The sequence below is a fragment of the Sphaerodactylus townsendi genome, linkage group LG03 (assembly GCF_021028975.2).
Source record: "Sphaerodactylus townsendi isolate TG3544 linkage group LG03, MPM_Stown_v2.3, whole genome shotgun sequence".
Taxonomy (NCBI): domain Eukaryota; kingdom Metazoa; phylum Chordata; class Lepidosauria; order Squamata; family Sphaerodactylidae; genus Sphaerodactylus; species Sphaerodactylus townsendi.
In genome coordinates this window covers 172,305,484-172,327,152 of record NC_059427.1, presented here as the reverse complement: position 1 = coordinate 172,327,152, position 21,669 = coordinate 172,305,484, and the positions used below count along the sequence as shown (strand labels likewise).

Below are 21,669 nucleotides of genomic sequence, written 5' to 3'. Positions count from 1 at the left end.
GTTTGCAGAAGAAGAGTGTGCCCTGATGTTGCTTCCGAACTGAGTTTTTGCTCTGAATCCCTAACCCCCAACTGCAGGAAATTTCAAGTTGACTTCCGCACAATATTGCTGTGCTTCTGCCAACCTTTTGGGTCTTCTCCAGCTTGCCTGTGATCCTTCCCAAATCTGCTTTGATACAATCTTTCCTGGAAGACTGTACCCAGTGAAAGTTTGGGGAAAGGTGGAAGGCAAGAGGCAGATTTCTGGCTTTATTGTGTGACCCCTCCCTTGCATGCCACCCCTCCCTCCCCCCCCCTTGCATGCCACCCCTCCCCCTCCCTCGCTGAGGTGGGTGGGCCAGCCCATGCCAGATGCTGGACCCCCTCCCTCCCCTCCTTTGCATGCCACCCCTCACCCCCTCCCTTCCCTTTTCCCCTCCCCTCCCTCACTCCCATTCACTTGCATGGCACCCCTCCCCCTCCCTCCCCTCCCTCCGCTAGGGTGGGTGGGCCATGTCCAGATGCCGGACCCCCTCCCTCCCCTCCTTTGCATGCCACCCCTCACCCCCTCCCTTCCCTTTTCCCCTCCCCTCCCTCACTCCCATTCACTTGCATGGCACACCTCCCCCTCCCTCCCCTCTCCCTCTGCGTTGGTGGGCCATGTCAGATGCGGACCCCTCCCTCCCCTCCTTTTGCATGCCACCCCTCTGCCCCCCCTCCCACTTCCTTTTCCCTCCCCTCCCTGCTCCCATTCCTTGCATGGCACCCTCCCCTCCTCCCTCCCCTCCCCTCCGCTTCAAGGTGGGTGGGCCATGTCCAGATGCGGACCCCTCTCCCCTCGCTTTGCATGCCCACCTCCACCCCCTCCCTTCCCTTTCCCCTCCCTCCCTCACTCCCATTCACTTGCGCAGCACACACCTCCCCCCCCCTCCCCCCCCTCCGCTAGGGTGGGGGGGCCATGTCAGATGAGCCCTTCCCTCCCCTCCTTTGCATGCCACCCCTCACCCCCCCCCCCCCCCTTCCCTTTTCCCTCCCTCCCTCCTCCCCTTGCATGCCACCCTCCTTTCCCTTCCCCTCTCCTCTGCGAGGGGGGGTGGGCCAGATGCCGGGCCCCCTCCCCTTCCTTGCATGCCACCCCACACTCCCTCCCCCTCCTTCCCTCCCCTTCCCTTGCATGCCACCCCTCCTTCCCCTCCCCCTCCCCCCGCTAGGGTGGGTGGGCCATGTCCAGTAGTGGCACTGCTGTGGTCTATGAAAAATCTTCCACTGGTGTCACCTTCCAATATTTCCTCCCAGCAGCTGGGAGGACTCTGGTTTGCTCGGGACCTCACTTTCCTGGACTTTTTCCCCATCCTGGTTTCAGTTCATTTGTGGTGTGACCTATTCCAGGACAAGCACATTTTCTTCTGGTGCAACAACCAGGCAGCTGTCAGGGTTATTAATCGCCAAACGTCGTGCTCTGAGCGGGTCATGCATTTAGTCTGGTTCGTTGTTGATATATGCTTGATTCATAACATCTCTTTCTCTAGCCTACCTTTGGCATAATTTCACCTCTTGCTTGCCATCTGCCCCACCACTGGCAAGTTTTGTACCTCTGTAATTATTGGTATTTGGTACATTGCTATAGCTTTAATACAATATAGCGATATACCAACTAAAGATAAAGGTAAAATTAGTGCCCTGAGCAAGCACTGAATCATTACTGACCTATGGGGTGATGTCACATCACAACATTTACTAGGCAGATTATGTTCATGGTGTAAGGTTGCTTCGGTTTCTTGACAAGCCCGAAGTTAACCTTGAGTCTACATTCCTTCTGGGCGTTGTGCCCAGGTCAGTCTTTATCTCTGTCTCAACATAGCTGCGTGCTTGCCATCTTTGGCTTCTGTTCTGTGTGAATCTCTATCTTGGTGGGAACGGTGGGATGGGAAAGCTGGGTTGTTTTGGATTTGGGTTTTCGCGGGAAAGGTTTCGCCTGTAAAAGCGGCGGCTGGGGGGGGGGGAATCTGGTCAGATTTCGCATTGTCTGTAGAAGATCATGATTGCCTACCAATAAATGAACTGTTACGGTTACTATTGGTCTGGACTGGACTGATTCCTTACGCATGGAATAGTTTGCCACTGCTGTCCTTGGTCATCTACACTTTACCCCCAAGCAAGCTGGGTGCTCATTTTACTGACCTTGAACGAATGGAAGGCTGAGCCAACCTTTAGCCAGCTGGACTGCAGTGGTGTAGCGCCCATGTAGAAGCGGGGGGGGGGGGGTTGCGATGCCCTGGGCGGAGCCGCGGTGGAGGCGTGGCTGGGCCATGGAGGGGACAGGTGGTGCTGTGGCAGGGGCGCAGGGTGCACGCGCCCACCAGGCGCAGTTTTCCCTCATCCAGCCTGCACTTACCACTCTGCACCCCAGGGCTCCTGATATACTAACTCCTGATACTAATTTAGAAAAACAGCTAACACCCAGTGAGTGGTGACAGGGTGGTAGATGCCATGTGGAAGGGAAACGCATGAGGGACATTTCTGTGGAGAAGCAGCACTGTGGCTGTAAACGTTTTCACTTCTGCAGAGGCAATAAGAGCAGCTCAGAAGAGTCTCCTGCAGTGAAACAACCGGGCAGATTCCAACAGGTCAAGAAGGGTAAAAGGGAGGCTGAGCTCTCTCCAGGGTCCTGAACTCATTATCCCAATCTAGTGGATTTGATGACCAAGACTTAATAGGGTTGACTGGATGCTATATTCCAGCTTCAACTGCTCTTCTCCAGTTGACAAAGCACATCTCTCCCACTAGACCTAGTCTACCCAACCCTCTCCATTGGCTTCACTGTATCAGAACTGGACAGTTACTAAAGATTCTGTCAAAAATCTATACCCACTGGACTTAGTCCATCCAACCCTCTCAATTGGCTTCATTGTATCAGAACTGGACAGTTACTAAAGATTCTGTCAAAAATCCATACCCACTAGACTTAGTCCATCCAACCCTCTCCATTGGCTTCACTGTATCAGAACTGGACAGTTGCTAAGGATTCTGTCAAAAATCCATACCACCTCCACACTTTTACAACTTCCAGACATTGCTGGGGTGAAGGAATGATGTTAAACCACTTTCCATCTGTTCTGCAGATGTACGTTCAGAGTACCGCATCCAAGTCTGTGGTAAAACAAGGCATGATTCCCCATCCAGATTAAATAATGAATCATCACAAGAATGCAATCATTTTAAATATGAGTATGTCATGGGACCTTTGCACAGCTGCTCATAATCAAAATGGATTAATAAATACAGAATAAACTGGATGCCAATGGCATTTGGTCAGGAAGGATTCAAAATGCCATTTCTGCTGCGACACAGACCCCTCCAGTTTCAATGAATGGTACAAAACCAACCACTCTGCTTCCAAGGTGCACATCCCGACTGCGTCACGACAGCACTTACCATTACTATGTTGGCTAGGTGGGCAGATATAAGGGCGTACACCCCGCCAGAGGAGCCCACAACAGGCGCTGTCATGTCAGCAACAGACACGGCCAAAGAACCTTGGGGAAAGAAAAAAGAAGAAGACGTTGACTACAAAAATCCTGCTGGACAAACGTTCTCCCTCCTTTCTCGTATCTTTTCTGCTGCAGGCGAGCAGTACTGGAGGTGGAAAGAAGGGCTGTTCCAGATGATCACTTTAGTGTGCAAGGAATGAATGAATGAATGAATGAATGAGCCATTATTATTATTATTATTATTATTATTATTATTATTATTATTATTATTATTATTATTATTATTATTATTGATACAAAAACAGTTATACACAGCAAACAAGATCAATATGCTGGATTTTGTATTACATCACACGTCGGACACTTCCCAAGCATCTAGGACTGTGTGATGTATCAACGAATAATGCGTGCAGAGCCGAGTAGGGTGGCCTTTTGCAGCTGACATATGGTGATTTTGTTAGCACCGATTGTTTTTAAGTGCCGTCCAAGGTCTTTAGGCACTGCACCCAGTGTGCCGATCACCACTGGGACCACCTTTGCTGGTTTGTGCCAGAGTCTTTTATTATTATTATTATTATTATTATTATTATTATTATTATTATTATTATTATTATTATTATTATCATCATCATCATCATCATCATCATCATCATCATCATCATCATCATCATCATCATCATCATCATCATCACCTACCTACCTACCTACCTACCTACCTACCTACCTACCTACCTACCTACCTACCTACCTACCTACCTACCTACCTACCTACCTACCTACCTACCTACCTACCTACCTATTTATTTATTGGTTTTGTATACCGCCCTCCCCCAAAGGGCTCTGGGCAGTGCACAACATATTAATATATATAGTAGAGCACAGTTTAAACATAACAAAATACAACTATAATAACATATATATCTGGCTCTATTTGAATTAAAACAATTAAAAACCCCATTAAAACAGCCTTATGGTATACCATTATAGTATACCATACCAGAAAGCACAAGTGGGGATTATGTTTCACTTAGCACAAGACGACACTGTGGTCTTTTTTCTTGCTTTTCTACTTGCACAAGCACTCTAGTGCACGTGAAAATTTTGCACTGGATACCAGCCATTGGGCCAACAAAGAAAACATTATTTTATTTTCCATGGCTTTCAAAAAACATCAGAGAAATGCAAGGCAAGTAGACCAGTCGATGACTATTAGCCATGATACCTCAATGAAACCCGCCACTTTTATTTATAAATAAAAGCTACAGGAGGTGGTGATAGATGGCCACTAACCTGGATAGCTTTAAAAGGGGCTTGGACAGATGGATGGAGAAGAAGTCGATCTATGGCTACCAATCTTGATCCTCCTTGATCTGAGGTTGCAAATGCCTTGGCAGACCAGGTGCTTGAGAGCAGCAGCAGTAGTAGCAGAAGGCCATTGCTTTCACAACCTGCATATGAGCTCCCAAAAGCATCTGGTGGGCCGCTGTGAGTAGCAGAGTGCTGGACTAGATGGATTCTGGTCTGATCCAGCAGGCTTGTTCTTATGTTCTTATTTATTTATTTATAATATTTCTATGTCACCTCTTCAGAGTCATGCTCGAGGTGCCCAAGAGTTAATAACCACAAAGTTTTAAAAAGACACTGAAATCCAAGACACCAACCACTCGGGGGTCACTTTCAGAGTTGCAATTCCTCTGACAGCTCTGAATCTTCCAGAAGAAACTGCTTGTATGCTGTGGAAAACAGATTGCTCAGTGAGATGGACCGTGGATTTGTAATACTTTAGTTGCTGGGAATAAGAGATGCTCTACCAGCCCGTTACAGTCAATTGAGGTTTTACTTGGCAGAATTATATTTCTTTGACTCTATCCGCAGCTTCACTTGTGTGCCAAAAGGAGGACAGTCTTTGGTGTGGTGCTTGGCACTTGCCATAAACTTCACATAATTGCACTGATTTATTTTAAAAAAATTTCATTTAGCCTTTATTTGGCATAAACAGTATAAAATCACATCTAAATCGCATCAAAATACAAGCTTGCAACATATAACAAATGAAGTTGATTCATCTGAGCCCTTCGGGGGAGGGCGGTTTATAAATATAATAATAATTAATAATTAATAATTAATAATTAATAATTAATAATTAATAATTAATAATTAATAACAATAACAATAACAATAACAATAACAATAACAATAACAATAACAATAATAATAATAATAATAATAATAATAATAATAATAATAATAATAATAATAATAATAATAATAATAATAATAACCCCCCAAAGGGCACTACCTTGGTGTGGTGGTGGGGCTTGTGTGCTCCAATGAGTCAGAGGGCTGTGCTGGAGGGCCACCCAAACCAGAGAGGCCTCTGATGAGGAGCCAGACTAAATGTGTCCAAAACCCAAAACCATGGTGAAGACAAGAAAAAGAAACTTTATACCGGATCGGTCGTCGCCCGGGTCAACAAGGACCGCGTCTAGTGCTGGAGTACCTGGGCACTTGGCGGAAAATGGGCTACAGGACTCAGGATCTTCAGCTGAGCAAACCAGGGCTGAAGATTGCAGGGCTACTGGAAGTACAGAACAAGCGTCGAAAATATTCGTGTGCAGAGAACAGAGAAATTATGGCTTGCTACTACAAATCAAACCCATCAAAAAGAGGATACCTCAAACGAATGTACCAAGTCTGGAAAGAACTTCACCCAGACACAGAAATTACTGAGCAAAGACTTGCTGATCAAAGAAGATATATTGAAAGGAACAAGGTTTTTAGTGCACTAGAGCTAGCAGAAATCCAGCAGAAAGCACAAGACAATGGTATTGAAAACATACCAAGAAACACTCAAAGAAATTCAACAAAATTGGCAACAATTCAAGGACTACAAGAGACAGAGGAGGAAGAGGAGGAAGAAACAACAATAATCCACACCTCCAAAGGAGCCAACCCTAACAACCCAAAGTTCCCAATTGACAAAAAAGCAAGAAGAACTGATGCAGAAGATCCTAGAACACATGAACAATGCATACGAACGCACAAGATTGCCACCATTGAATATTTTTCCAATTTATAATCTGTTCAATTCACTGAAGCATGCAAACCAGGTCATTGCTGGAATCCAAACAATGTCAAACCAGCTTATGTACAGCACTGCAGTAGTGATTACTAAAGGGCTAGGGGAAAAGATTCATCACCCAGAAAGAAGGCCGAAAATAGGTACTCTAAAGTGGAAAATCAGACTGGGAAGAAAAATCAGCAAATCCACGATCGGATGCCAGCAAACTGAAAAGTATGAAGGAGAAGAAGCTGAAAAATGACAAAATCAAGGCAGACCTAGTTAAGAGGTACCACCTGGACAAGAGGAAACTCAATGAGGCAATAGAGGTGGTCAAACAACAGCTGGTGGCAGTTTCAAAGAAGATTGCAAGATTCGAAGCAAGGGTTGCTCAATTCAAGCAGAATCAACTTTTCTACTCCAACCAGAAACGATTCTACCAGAATGTAAGTGGAGATGTGAAACGAAACACAGGAGAGCCAGACAGAGAACAAACGATTGAGTTCTGGAGAAACATTTAGGGCAGCCCAAAAAACTACAACCGAAATGCAAGTTGGGCCAAAGATGTGGAGGCTGAACTGAGCAGCAACAACATGGACAACCTGGTAATAACAACTAAAATGGTTGGAAAACGAGCAAAAAAGGTGAAGAACTGGACTGCCCCAGGCAGTGATGAACTACATGGATTCTGGCTGAAGAAACGGACCAACTTGCATGAAAGAATTGCCCAACAGTTGAATCAAGTGCTGCAAACAGGCCAAATTGAAGAATGGATGACAACAGGGAAAACTTTTCTGATAATGAAAGACCAAGAAAAGGGAGCAATCCCTAGCAATTACAGACCAATCACTTGCCTACCAACAACCTTTAAGCTTTTTACTGGCATATTAGCTGATGCAATACAAGACCACCTGGAAGGAAAGAAATTGCTGCCCCTAGAACAAAAAGGAAACAAACGAAACAGTAGGGGAACAAAAGATCAACTGCTCATAGATAAAATGATCCTTGAGAATTGCAAAAGAAGGAAAACCAACTTGCATGTAGCTTGGATTGATTACAGGAAAGCATTCGATTCACTACCACACAGTTGGATACTTCATTGCCTGGAGACAATTGGAGTCAGTGAGAACATCAAGAAATTGGTCAAGAATGCAATGCACACTTGGAAAACAGAATTAATAGTCAATGGAGCAGGAATAGGGGAAGTCAACATCCGAAGGGGAATATTCCAAGGAGACTCCCTGTCCCCACTACTCTTCATCATTGCTATGATTACGCTCTCTATAATTCTGAAGAAAACAGGTCAAGGATATCAGACAGCAAGAAACTCACCAAAAATTTCACACCTTCTATACATGGATGACCTAAAGCTCTATGGAAAATAAAAAGCAGAGATTGAGTCACTACTGAACACAGTGAGAGTCTTTAGCACTGACACTGCAATGGATTTTGGACTTGACAAGTGTGCAACTTTGGAACTCAGTAAAGGTAAACTTGCAACATGCAAAGGTGTGAATATGCCAAATACCATAGAAATAAAGAGCTTACCAGTGAATGAAAGCTACAAATACTTGGGGATACTGCAAGCAGAGAACATCAAGCATGCAGAAGTCAAAGGCGCAATTAGGAAGGAATATCTTAGAAGGGTCAGAAAAATTTTGAAATCAAAGTTAAATGGAGGAAATACAATAAAGGCAATTAATACTTGAAGTGCCTGTAGTACGCTACACTGCTGGCATAATTAACTGGACACAAGTCAATTGGACATCCTGAACAGAAAAAACAAGGAAAATTATGACCATCAATCGAGCACTGCATCCAAGAAGTGATGTAGACAGACTCTACCTGGCAAGGTCAGAAGGAGGAAGAGGACTGCTCCAGGTCAAGCAATCAGTAGAGGAAGAGAAAAGAGGCCTGAAAGAATACATCCAAGAAAGTCAAGAGCCAGCATTGAAAGAAGTCCACAAGGCTGAGATGCTGAAAGCCAAAGAATCAAAAGAAGAGTATAGAGCCCAACAGTTTAAAACACGAAAGGAGCAGTGGCGAAACAAGCCACTCCATGGGCAGTACTTTAAGAACATTGAAGGGAAGGTTGACAGCAAGCAAACATGGGAGTGGCTCAGAAGGGGAACTCTAAAGAAAGAAACTGAAGGCCTGATTTTTGCTGCCCAGGAGCAAGCATTACGGACAAATCTGCAATAAAAGACACAGATCGAAAAAGGATCCTACAATGACCCAAAGTGCCGTCTCCTTGCAAAGAGTGTGATGAAACCGATGGAGCACATCATCTGCTGCTGTAAGAAAGCAATAGCCCAAACTGACTATCTCGAGCACGTCACAATAGGCTAGCAGCAATAGGTGCACTGGAACCTTTGCAAAAAAGTTAACGGCCTGCCCTTGTAGCAAGAGACCTGGGTACGAAAGCACAATGCCAGAGGTAGAGAGTCCACAGAAAATGAAAAGAGAAGCAAAAAATACTCTGGGACTTTGGGAGGAATACAGACAGACAGACACCTAGCACACAACACCCCAGACATAACAGTGATAGAGAAGAAACATGTTTGGATCATCGATGTTGCTGTGCCAGTTGACAGCAGTGGGTAGAGGACAAAAGAGGCTGGAAAGAGATCACAAAATACAAGGACCTACAGGAATTGAAGTTGAACGATTGTGGCAAAAAAGAACAACAGTAATCCCACTAGTAGTCGGTGCTCTAGGAGGAATCCCAAGAAATCTTGAAAAACATCTGGAAAGCCTAAACTTGGACAGAACATCAGTCCACATGCTGCAGAAAGCAGCACTTCTAGGAACTGCACATATTCTACGCAAATACCTCTAATATCCTAGGTCCTTGGGAAGGACTCGATATTCAGAGATGAATTCCAGACACTTGTGCTGTGTTGTTATGTGTATAATAATAATAATAATAAAATATAATATACTGTTGCTTATGGAATATTTCCAGCAGAAAGTTCGCAGCCATTTTACAGAATGTAGCATCAGAATTATTTAATAAGAACAATAGTGTGCTTAGTTCATCCAGCTCGCTAGGTATCGTAGAAAGCAACCTAGAGTATTTGACTCTAATACTTGCTGATTTAGGACAACGGAATAATTGGTGAGTTAATGTTTCTAATTGATGTGCACCACATGAACACACCCTTTTGCACATTTCTAGATAGTTATATCTACCTCGTAGTATGGCAGAAAGGAAAACATTGAAGCAAGCGAGTAGAAAAACTCTTCTCTGATCTGGATTGGTCAGATGATACAGATAGGAGGCCATTCTGTTATGTTTGTTTAAATTTTAACCTTGCCCAATCACAAACTCCCTTGAAATCTACTGCAACAGACCACCTCTCCATTTGGCATGATATCTTTCGCCTAAATTTTTCCTGCTCACTTCATTTAGTTCGGTGGTTCTCAACCTTTCTAATGCCGCGACCCTTTAATACAGTTCCTCCTGTTGTGGTGACCCCCAACCCCAACATTTATCCATTTTACAGATGGAGAACACTGATGCAGAGAGTCTTAGGCGACCCCTGTGAAAGGGTCGTTTGATCCCCAAAGGGGTCGCGACCCCCAGGTTGAGAACCACTGATTTAGTTGAAAGTGGTAAGTCAGGAGCAAACAAGGTGCCCGTGGGGATGTGTCTGGTTAGCATTTCCCCCCATTCAGTGATTGTGATTAAACCAGGTACAATATCCAGGTTGCAACCCCAGAGCTGGGTTCAGGGGCAGTTACCACAGCTCTGCTCAAGCTGGGAAGAAGGTTCAGGCAGAAGCATTTCCTAAGAACATAAGAACAAGCCTGCTGGATCAGACCAGAGTCCATCTAGTCCAGCTCTCTGCTACTCACAGTGGCCCACCAGGTGCCTTTGGGAGCTCACATGCAGGAGGTGAAAGCAATGGCCTTCTGCGGCTGTTGCTCCCGAGCACCTGGACTGTTAAGGCATTTGCAATCTCAGATCAAAGAGGATCAAGATTGGTGGCCATGTAGAATTCGAGCTTCTCGCCTCGCATAAATCTGTCCAAAGCCCCTTTTAAAGCTATCCAGGTTAGTGGCCATCACCACCTCCTGGGGCAGCATATTCCAAACACCAACCACACGTTGCGTGAAGAGAAGTGTTTCCTTTTATTAGTCCTAATTCTTCCCCCCAGCATTTTCAATGAATGCCCCCTGGTTCCAGTATTGTGAGAAAGAGAGAAAAATGTCTCTCTGTGTCAACATTTTCTACCCCAGGCATAATTTTATAGACTTCAATCATATCCCCCCTCAGACGTCTCCTCTCCAAACTAAAGAGTCCCAAACGCTGCAGCCTCTCCTCATAAGGAAGGTGCTCCAGTCCCTCAATCATCCTCGTTGCCCTTCTCTGCACTTTTCTGCACGTCTGCAGAATTAGAATTAGGGGGAATTTGAACTGCATCTTCCAAAGCAAATTCCATCTTCCCCACAGTTTTCTCACTTGTGAGGGGGCATTCCCCCTAACAGGTCATGGGGTGACACGAAACATGGGGAGGGGGGAAAATAGAATTCCTATTTTCTCCTCCATTTTGTATTTATTCCTTTGTCAATTTATTCCCCCCATCACTGCTACGTTCATCCATTCTCCTGGCCTTTACTGAACCCTCTGCTGGCTGTCGTTTCTGAAGCCGCCAGCAATTGACAGACTGTTCTAGGGCTCCTGCCTGCACAGAAAAACCATATTCCATCTTTCCTCCATCTTTGTGAGGAAAGAGCTACTTCGGGCTAAACCACTGGTACAGATTGGTACTGCGACTGTATTACAATATAAAATTTTAATTTGCAATTTCTTTTAGTGTTGGAGTTTTGAAAATACACAAAACTGGTTTTAGAGGATATGTGCCAAGGAAAATTAGTTGAACTTTCCTTGAGGCTCGCTTATCCTCCCATTTAGGCCCAAGCCTGAAGACAAGCAAATACCTATTCTGTGTCAGGACTCCATGGCAACAGAAGTGAAGGCACATCTTTCAGTCTGTGGAGGTTATGGGATGGAAGGTTTCCCACCCCAAAAACATATATCATTTTGCCAAATACCTCAGAGTTTCCTTCCTTCATCAACAGGTTACACCCAAATGACAGGAATTCATGCCTGTCAGGCAGTGACGTAGGTATAGATTTTTTATGGGGGGGTTCGGGGGCGAGGCCACACCCCCACCTGCCACTGGGGGGGGTGGCCACACCTCCTCAAGCCCCGCCCCTGGCCTCAGTGCTTATAAAAGCAGCTCTCCGAGGCCAGGGACAGCAGACTCCCCTGCCCTGTCCACCCTGCCCCAGCCCCCCACTGGCTAAGCTCCCAGCTGGTAGCCGGCAGTCCCTTCTCCCTCCCATCCAGGCAGAGAGGTAGCTAGGGAAAATGGAGCCTGGTGCAAAATCTGAGGTTTGCCCCCCCCCCCTCCATGGGCAGCTGCTGTGATGCTAGAATCCACCCCAAAACAGCATCACTTTCAATGGTGCTTAAATTAGGGAGCCCAGATTTTCCTTTTAAATCCATCTTAAAGGGAGAATCTGGGGTCCCCAGTTAAAACAATATTGAAAGTGATGCTGTTTTGGAGTAGATTATTCCCCACCCTGAAACAGCATCACTTTCAATGTTTAATCTGGGGAACTCAGATTCTCCCTTTAAATCCATGCCAAAAGGAGTGGATTTAAATCTGGGGAAATTAGGGGGGTGCCTGCTGTCAGGGGTACAATTGTTAAGCTATCAGCACCAAACTTTCAGAGTATCTTTAGGAGACACTCCTGATGATACCACCTAGGTTTGGTGAAGTTTGGTTCAGGGGGTCCAAAGTTATGGACCTTCAAAGGTGTAGCCCCCATCTTCTATTAGCTCCCATTGGAAACAATGGGGGATGGGGCACCCCCTTGGGAGTCCATAACTTTGGACCCCATGAACCAAACTTCACCAAACTGGTATCACCAAACTGGCTGGTATCATCAGGAGTGTCACCTGACGATAGCCTGAAATTTTGGTGCCACTAGCCTAAAAACTGCGCCCCCTGCAGGTCAAAAACCGAAAAAATACTTTAAAATACAAAAAACCCACAAACAGGGGGCGGAGCTTCAGACATGCAATGGGGGGGGTTAAACCCAAGAATCCTCCCCTTACCTACGTCCTTGCTGTCAGGGCCATTTTGGATTGCAGTGGGAGGGGGTAGCAATTATTTAATGCTCCACTGAAATAAATCCCTTTGGTCAGCGGAAATTTTTGTTGAGTCTGGGCCAGTCCTCAAGCTTGACTGATCTAGGCATCCAACATGTCTCTATATAGGAGAGTTTGAAGAGTTTGGATTTATATCCCCCATTTCTCTCCTGTAAGGAGACTCAAAGGGGCTGACAATCTCCTTTCCCTTTCCCGCTCACAACAAACACCCTGTGAGGTGGGTGGGGCTGAGAGAGCTCTGAAGAACTGTGACTAGCCCAAGGTCACCCAGCTGGCATGCGTTGGAGTGCACAGACTAATCTAGTTCACCAGATAAACCTCCACAGCTCAAGTGGCAGAGCAGGGAATCAAACCCGGTTCCTCCAGATTAGAGTACACCTGCTCTTAACCACTATACCACACTGTGGCCGTTTGCATCATTTCTGGCGTGCGCCCGGGCTTCTCCACGACTTGCGCGGGGTCATCAAAAGGCGCCATTTTGAAGAGAGCCAGGAATGAAGCTTGCGGAGGGGGCGCGAGAGCGGCAGCTTTGGGGCAGCTGCGTTGTCGCTGCCCCTGTAGTGGGGAGTGCCGCGGGACCCTGTACTATTTGGGGAGAGTAGCGCTCAGCAGAAGGTAAGTGGGGAAAGGCCCTGTCTTGGATTTCCACTGACCAAAGGGATGCCAATCCATGGAGCACAATTTTTGTGGCTCTCTCCCCCCACAGCAATCCAAAGTAGCTCCTGATAGAAAATCCTCAGGAACAGGTTGATAGAGGAGTTTGAGGTGTGCAGTAAGAGAAGGAAATCTGCAAAAATCACCACCTTTTTCATCCATGGAAACTCTCCCTTGGCTCCAACCTACTCATTTTTACAAGTAGGAGTAGTAAAAAAGATCACCTGTGACTAGAAGAACGAGAGGAAAATTTACACAGCATGTATACAAACACACACAGACAAATTCTTGGGAATATTTCTGGCTCAGCAACTGATCCACTAATTACAGGCGTCATGCCAGATTTACCACTAGTCAAGCTACTTCACTGTCATTATTTGAATTGTAGCAGCATCTTGGGGATGCAGTCAGTGTCTGAGACTTTGTCGTGCTCCTCTACGGAGGGGGATTGGGCTTCTTTCCAAAAGCTTGGAGCTGACAAGTCAGATAAGAAGCAAAGAGCAGATGATATAGACAAATGAGCTGGCCCAATGCTAGAAAGGCGAGTTGACAAGAAAATATGTTACAGCCTGTCAGAGGCAGTGTAGTTTTTCCAGGGTGGCTTCAGTCAAGTGGGAAGAAATGGTTGGTAGGTCTGCCTTTTCCACTCACAAAATGCGTTATATCTCATTTTTATCCCTTCCTCCCTTCAAAGAACTCAAAGACAGTGTCTATCTCACTCTCTCCCATTCTCCATCCTGTCTCCACCCCCTCACCAAAACCCCCAATGTAGGGGTAGGTTAGGCAGGGACAGGCGTCACACGCCTCTCCAAAGTTGGCTTAACATTCGAACTACTGACCTTTTTTTTTTCCTTTGCAGGGCGGAAAAAATCACCCCCTCTGCTCTAACCCTTGCACCTTTCCGTTGTAGCTTTTTGTTTAAAAAACAAGATGAAAGCCAAGGGTGAGACAAACAGAACTGCATTCAAGGAGCATCGGCGCTCAGATTAGGTGAATAATAGCGATCAGTAGGCATTCAGGGGGGCGGGGAGGTGGTTCGACAAATCATATTGGAAGCTGGGGGGGGGATGGCTCCCCCTGGCTGGCACTGGGGAAGGTGGTTTGCACTGTGGGGTGGCTGTCACAACCCTCATTGGGCTCACCAGGCCCGATTGGAAGCAGGGGAGTGGGGGCGGGTGCCTGGACTGGCCAGCCCACCAGCCCGATTGGAAGTAGGGGAATGGGGAGCGGGTGCCTGGTCTGGCCAGCCCACCAGGCCCGATTGGAAGCAGGGGAGTGGGGGCAGGTGCCTGGACTGGCCAGCCCACCAGGCCCAATTGGAAGCAGGGGAGTGGGGGCGGGTGCCTGGTCTGGCCAGCCCACAGCAGGCTCAACAGGCCAGATTGGAAGCAAAGGGGGGTGTTGCTTCAGCTGGCTCACAGGCCTGATAAGCTCTTTCAAGAGGCTGGATCCAGCCCTTGGATCAAATGTTTAACATGTTTGCTCTAGACACTGCACTGCTGGGCCCAGAGAATTGGTCAGATCTGTGAGACCCACATTCAAGTTCTACGTCCACCACAGGTTCCGTGTATAATTTTTCATCAAACACACTTAGCATCCTTTTCCTCAGCTTGGGGAAGAAATCGTGACCTTCTCCACAGGGCTGATGAGAAGGCAAAACATCACAAAAAGTTTGCAAAACATTTTGCAAACTTAAAACATACATTTTAGTTAGCCGGAGGGCAGGGACCCCTCCCCCTCCTCTTGCTCCACCCCCAGTCTTGACTGCCATTACCTCATACTTAAATCACCAGCAGTGAAAAGCCAAAGTCCTTCTTCCCCAAAGTTAGAAGACCAAGGTTTGGGATGATCAATTTAAAAAGTGGCCAGAGAAGGCCTCACTTGGAAAGGAGGTTAGCTGCAATCTCTGACCCATGTCCCTAAGGAACTGTCTCTCATTTTTTGAGCCTACATAAAAGTTATGTTCCTCATAATGTTTGCTTGCTGCTCCATCCATCAGTTAGAACAGCTTCACACTAACTTACAATTTTTGCCCCTGGAAATATAGTCGTTCATAAGGAATAAGCTCTTCATTTCCAATGGGAGAGGCCAGGTGCCTTAAATAAATGTCTCCAGGTTGTTGCGAAAGGTAGTTTTCTTTAAAAGGGTTAACAATGATGGCCCTCCAAGTTTTTATTGTTGGCTTTTGGGAGGATGATGATTTCCTTTTTTCGGGCATTTTTAACTGCCTTCTGTAAACTGATTTATTGCAGATTGTTCTGCTTTGTAGTATTTTTGGTGAGCTTCCTTGAACTTACTTTTTGGCAGGGGAAAAGAAGACAGAGTTGATATGCTTAAATAAACCAACAAGCGCCTTTATCCCCAAGAAACCAGGGGGCACCAGCAAACGCATCAGCTGATACCAGAATGGGGTTTACTGCTTGATGGATGTTAGATAGATATCCAGATTCCCAGACCTGGGTCTCTGCTAACCTGTAGCTGTGATAGTGAAGATAGGCAATGGAAAGAGAAACTGATTGGAACATTTGATTTGAACCCTTCATCAAAGTCAGTAAACAATTATGTATAAACAAGACGGAGATCTAAGAGAACTCTTTTTAGGCCCTTTCTGAACATGCAGAATAATGCACTTTCAATCCACTTTCACAATTTGCAAGTGGATTTTGCTATTCCGCACAGTGAAATCCAGATACAAAATGCATTGAAAGTGGATTGAAAGTGCATTATTCTGCATGTGCGGAAGGGACCTTAAGAGGGGCAATCTCGTTCACTTCCCCACTGGCCTCCGACTTGATCTATCTTTCCCTATATGTCCTCCCTCTCTGTTCATGCTTCTGTCTCCTCTCTCCCTGGGTTCCTTCATCTTCATTCCTTCCTGCTCCCTTGCTCAACAGCCCACCGAGAAGGGTTCCCAAATGGCTAGAGAAAAAAATATCCTCTCCTTTGTGTGAGTGTGCCATTAAAGTCAGAGCTATGGTGACCCCGAAGGCAAGAGAAATTCACAGGTGGTTTGCCACCGAGTGCCTCTGCTAGGCTGAGAGAGTTTGGAGAGAGCTGTGACTGGCCCAAGGTCACCCAGCAGGCTTCATGTGAAGGAGTGAGAAATCAAACCCGGTTCTCCAGATTAGAGTCTGCTGCTCTTAAATATAAATTAATGAAAAGTTATTTACCTACTTCCATATCAAGAAAATCTTCAGCTGCCCACTGAAGCCTATATTAAATGGACAGAAGATTTTTCTCCAGGCCTGTTGGCAACCCTGCCACCTGGTCTTTTTTTCTTCCTGCAACCCAAAATACCACCTGAAACTTGACTATTAGATATATGATATCACCAGTACAGCGGAACCTCGGTTTTCATTGGTAATCCGTCCGAAAAGAATCGATGAAAACTGAAACCGATGAAAACCGAGGCAAACTTTTCCATAGCAATCAATGTAAATCCAATTAATCCGTTCTAGGCACTCCAAAAAACATACCAAAAACACATTTTTGGGTGAATAAACATAGTTTTTAATGCTGAAAACAGGAACAAACCATAACACTAGGACCAGCTTCAGAGCCGGTGGACCAATGTCGCACCAGAAAGCTGTCCAAAGAGGTCTGTTTCTGACGCCTCTTTCAGATTTGTCTGAAATGGGGCAAGACATTGTCATTAACCAAGTTGCAGACATGGCCTGCAACAGCTTTGTCCAGGTGATTTTTCTCCACAAACCCCTGTACCTTACTGCAAATCGATGAAAACCAAGGCAAATTGATGAAAACCGAGACAAAATTTTCACTGAAAAAAAACAGATGAAAACCGAAACCGATGAAAACCAAGGTTCCACTGTACTTTCTTTTGTGGTTGCAAGCTGTGTTATATTTGCACCAACTTTTACCTATGTTATTGCTGACTGCCACAAAGAAGCGGGTGCAGTTCAACAATTCGAAACAAAAAATTCTTTTTACATCCATGATATGAAATAATTGGCTACTGGCAAAGAAGTATTTTCCGCCTATGATCATTCACAGTGGCAACTTTCAGAACCTGTTCCATCCTTCTAACAAATGGGCTGTTTCCTCTCCTCCTTTTTATTTTTAGCTTTTCAATCACACAGTCTGACACAGTTAACAAGGGGGAAATCACCAGCAGAGTGTGTGTGCGGAAAGGTGAAAGGGGGAAAATCAGATATGCAGAGTATTAGACAAAAATCCAGCAAGGGACCTAATGGAAAGGGCAAATTTGTAGAAGCCACAGAGCAAGGAAAGCTCCTTCTCCAGGGAGCTTAGAATCTAAATGTTGACAGTGGGGGACCCAAAGGAAGGAAAGGGAAGAAATAAATGCAGGAGAAGGGACAAACAAATGAACGGATGCAGGCATCGCTTCACACGTCCAGCTCCCTGAGACAGAAGAAGAAGAATTGGCTTTTATACTCTGCTTTTCTGTCTTGTAAGGAGTCTCAAAGCAGCTCACAATTGCCTTCCCTCCCTCCACAGGAACCTTGTGAGGCTGGTGGTGCTGAGAAGGTTTTGAGAGAACTGTGGCTAGCCCAAGGTGACCCAGCAGGCTTCCTGTGGAAGAGTGGGGAATCGAACCCTGTTTCGAGAGTTGGCCGCTCATGTGGAGGGGTGGGGAATCAAACCCTGTTCTTTAGATTAGAGTCTGCATTTCACATTGCAGGTGGGCACTTGCATGACTGAGTGCAATGCCTTCAGAGAAGCTTTCTGTCATTTCTCATGGCTGGAAAAGAGACGATGCAGCCCCCCTTCTGGAGTTTATGCCAGGTGACAAATCTGCAAACAGATATAATCACACGTGTTCCCCATCCTCCCACTGCAGTCCAAAAAGTTATAGCCCAAAAACAGGTTAACACCTGAAATTTTGCCTGGCTTGGGGATCATTGAGGGACTATGGCAGGGGTCTGCAACCTGCGGCTCTCCAGATGTTCATGGACTACAATGCCCATCAGCCCCGCCAGCATGGCCAATTAAGAACATAAGAACATAAGAACAAGCCAGCTGGATCAGACCAGAGTCCATCTAATCCAGCATTCTGCTACTCGCAGTAGCCCACCAGGTGCCTTTGGGAGCTCACAGGCAGGAGGTGAAAGCAATGGCCTGCTGCTGCTGCTCCTGAGCACCTGGTCTGTGAAGGCATTTGCAATCTGAGATCAAGGAGGATCAAGATTGGTAGCCATAGATTGACTTCTCCTCCATAAATCTGTCCAAACCCCCTTTAAAGCTATCCAGGTTAGTGGCCATCACCAGCAGCATATTCCAAACACCAATCACACGTTGCGTGAAAAAATGTTTCCTTTTATTAGTCCTAATTCTTCCCCCCAGCATTTTCAATGTATGCCCCCTGGTTCTACTATTGTGAGAAAGAGAGAAAAATGTCTCTCTGTCAACATTTTCTACCCCAGGCATAATTTTATAGACTTCAATCATATCCCCCCTCAAACATCTCCTCTTCAAACTAAAAAGTCCCAAACACTGCAGCCTCTCCTCATAAGGAAGGTGCTGAAGTCCCTCAATCATCCTTGTTGCCCTTCTCTGCACTTTTTCTATCTCTTCGATATCCTTTTTGAGATGTGGCAACTAGAACTGAACACAGTACTCCAAGTGCGGTCGCACCACGGCTTTATATAAGGACATGACAATCTTTGCAGATTTATTGCTGGCAGGGGCTGGCAGGAGCTGATGGGAGGGGGGAAGGGAAAGGAGTTGCTGGCAGGATCTGATGGGATTTGTAGTCCATGAACATCTGGAGAGCCACAGGTTGCAGACCGCTGAACTATGGGGTTAAGTCAAAGCACAGTTTTCCACAGAAACGGTGGATTTAGAGAAAGAATCTGAAGCGGGGTGGGGGGGTGGGGGGAGTAGTGAGATGCTTCAAGGATCCAGGGCAGGCATTCCAGGCTTAAGGGCAGCCAAAGAAAATGGGAAGGCTGTTTAAGAGAGAAGACAGCCTTTCAAAGACTGGCTGGTGCTGAAGAAGAAAGGACAGGCTTTGCAGTATTGTACAGAGAATAATAATAATATGAGTGTGATAGATTGAACATGGGGAGCAGAGAAGTGGGAGTGGAAATCAAAGGTGAAGCCAAGGTTTTACCTGTTCTCAATTGGGTAAGGCACTACATCATTAATGGACATGGAGATGAAGTTTTGGGAGGAAAATATATTATATTCAGTCTTGGGCACAGAGTTTGAGACAGCATCATATAGACATAGCCACCTGGCAGCTGGAAACTCAATGGATGGGGAAATAGTCTCAGGCAGAGAGTCCTTCCTTCCTTCCTTCCTTCCTTCCTTCCTTCCTTCCTTCCTTCCTTCCTTCCTTCCTTCCTTCCTTCCTTCCTTCCTTCCTTCCTTCCTTCCTTCCTTCCTTCCTTCCTTCCTTCCTTCCTTCCTTCCTCCCTCCCTCCCTCCCTCCCTCCCTCCCTCCCTCCCTCCCTCCCTCAGACCCAGGTCTTGAACAGTAAAACTTTAAAATTTAAACAAGACCCATATGTTAAAACACTTCCCTTCAACTCTTCTCTGCAGCCTCTATGAAATGAGCAACAAACTAAGAATGATGGTCCTCTTAGAGAAACTGAACCTTTTGCTCTAAAGTTGCCTGAGAAAGCAAGGACCATTTATTGAAGCATGGTACAATGCATTTTAGCATCAGTTGGGACACACAAAGGCACCACAAAAGAGTATGTACCAAGGAGTCCACTGACTGAAAGAGACAGGGATGTAGTTAGTCTGAAAAAGGGATCTTTAGCAGACGACCCAGCAAAACCTTTGAAAAAGGGCAATTAAATCTTGCATGTATAAACATTCTACATAGTATTGTCAAAGGCTTTCACAGCCGGAATCACTGGGGTGCTGTGTGGTTTCCGGGCTGTATGGCCGTGTTCTAGCAGCATTCTCTCCTGACGTTTCCCTACATCTGTGGCTGGCATCTTCAGAGGATCTGATGGTAGGAAAGGAAAGCAAGTGGAGTACATATACCTGTGAGTAACAATGAAGATAGCAAGGTCAATAGGTGAGGGCATCTTCATTGTTACTATCTTCATTGTTACTCACTTGCCAGGCTACTTCTATTCACATGCCCTCACCTATTGACCTTGCTATCTTCATTGTTACTCACAGGTATATATACTCCACTTGCTTTCCTTTCCTACCATCAGATCCTCTGAAGATGCCAGCCACAGATGCAGGCAAAACGTCAGGAGAGAATGCTGCTAGAACACGGCCATACAGCCTGGAAACCACACAGCACCCCAGCTCTACATAGTGTTAAACTAACCAGAGAGACCAAATAGGGAAGAATATTACCCTTAGACAGAAGGCCCAGGGCACGCAGACAGCATGTCCTCCAAGCATCAAAATGACTGCAATTCTTATCTCTAACACAGATCAATTTGGCCATGTTTTCTACATTGAAAAAGAGAAAAGGTCCTCCACCTTCAGATTCATAAGAGATAACTTGGATTCAAAAAGATAGAGCCAGGGAGCCTTATTAGAGTCCCTGAGGGTTAAGCTTACCAAACTTTCTTCTGGGGCCTCAAAGAATAGATGGAACCAGAATTTAAAGGCACAGGCTTCAAGTCCCAACCCATAATGAAGGGCCGATGATGAAATGTAGAGAGATATGGCTGAATTTCACCGAGTGTAGGTTTAATGAGATCATCCAAGGGAATAGACAACCAGGAAGTGAAAACTGATGAACTATAACAGATAGCAAAGGAGAGGTTTCTCGTGAACATATCAGATGGATGATTTAGTAGATGAAAAGAGACAGCTGATAAGAGTATCTCAGAGTCTTAAAATATGCAGGAGAAAAAGAAGAGTTGGATTTATATCCCCCCTTTCTCTCCTGTAGGAGACTCAAAGGGGCTAACAAACTCCTTTCCTTTCCCCCCTCACAACAAACACCCTGTGAGGTAGGTGGGACTGGGAGAGCTCAGAAGAACTGTGACTAGCCTAAGGTCACCCAGCTGGCGTGTGTTGGAGTGCACAGGATAATCTGAATTCCCCAGATAAGTCTCCACAGATCAGGCAGCAGAGCGGGGAATCAAACCCGGTTCCTCCAGATTAGAATGCACCTGCTCTTAACCACTACGCCACAGAGGTAGATAACTATATTAACAAAGAGAATGGAAAAGACAAAGAGGCTGTGAACAGACAGCACAAACATTTAGATCTGGCAGAAATCATCAGGTATTTGTGTGTGTGTGTGTGTGTATGTGATGTGCCAGCGAAGTCAAGTCACAGCCAACTTATGGTAACCCTGTAGAATTTGGAAGGCAAGAAGTGCTTGGAGGTGGTTTGCCA

The 21,669-nt window shown here is 45.8% G+C and overlaps 1 protein-coding gene across 4 annotated transcripts in view; it reads right to left on the bottom strand.

Moving 5' to 3' along the window:
* The window catches only part of RHBDL3 (rhomboid like 3), a 258,878-nt gene that overhangs the window by 18,749 nt on the left and 218,460 nt on the right, over positions 1–21,669 (bottom strand). For all 4 annotated transcript variants that reach the window (XM_048490912.1, XM_048490913.1, XM_048490914.1 and 1 more), the window contains one exon: positions 3,414–3,514. In XM_048490912.1, coding sequence (XP_048346869.1) covers positions 3,414–3,514 — 101 coding nt within the window. The remainder of the gene's footprint in view (positions 1–3,413; positions 3,515–21,669) is intronic.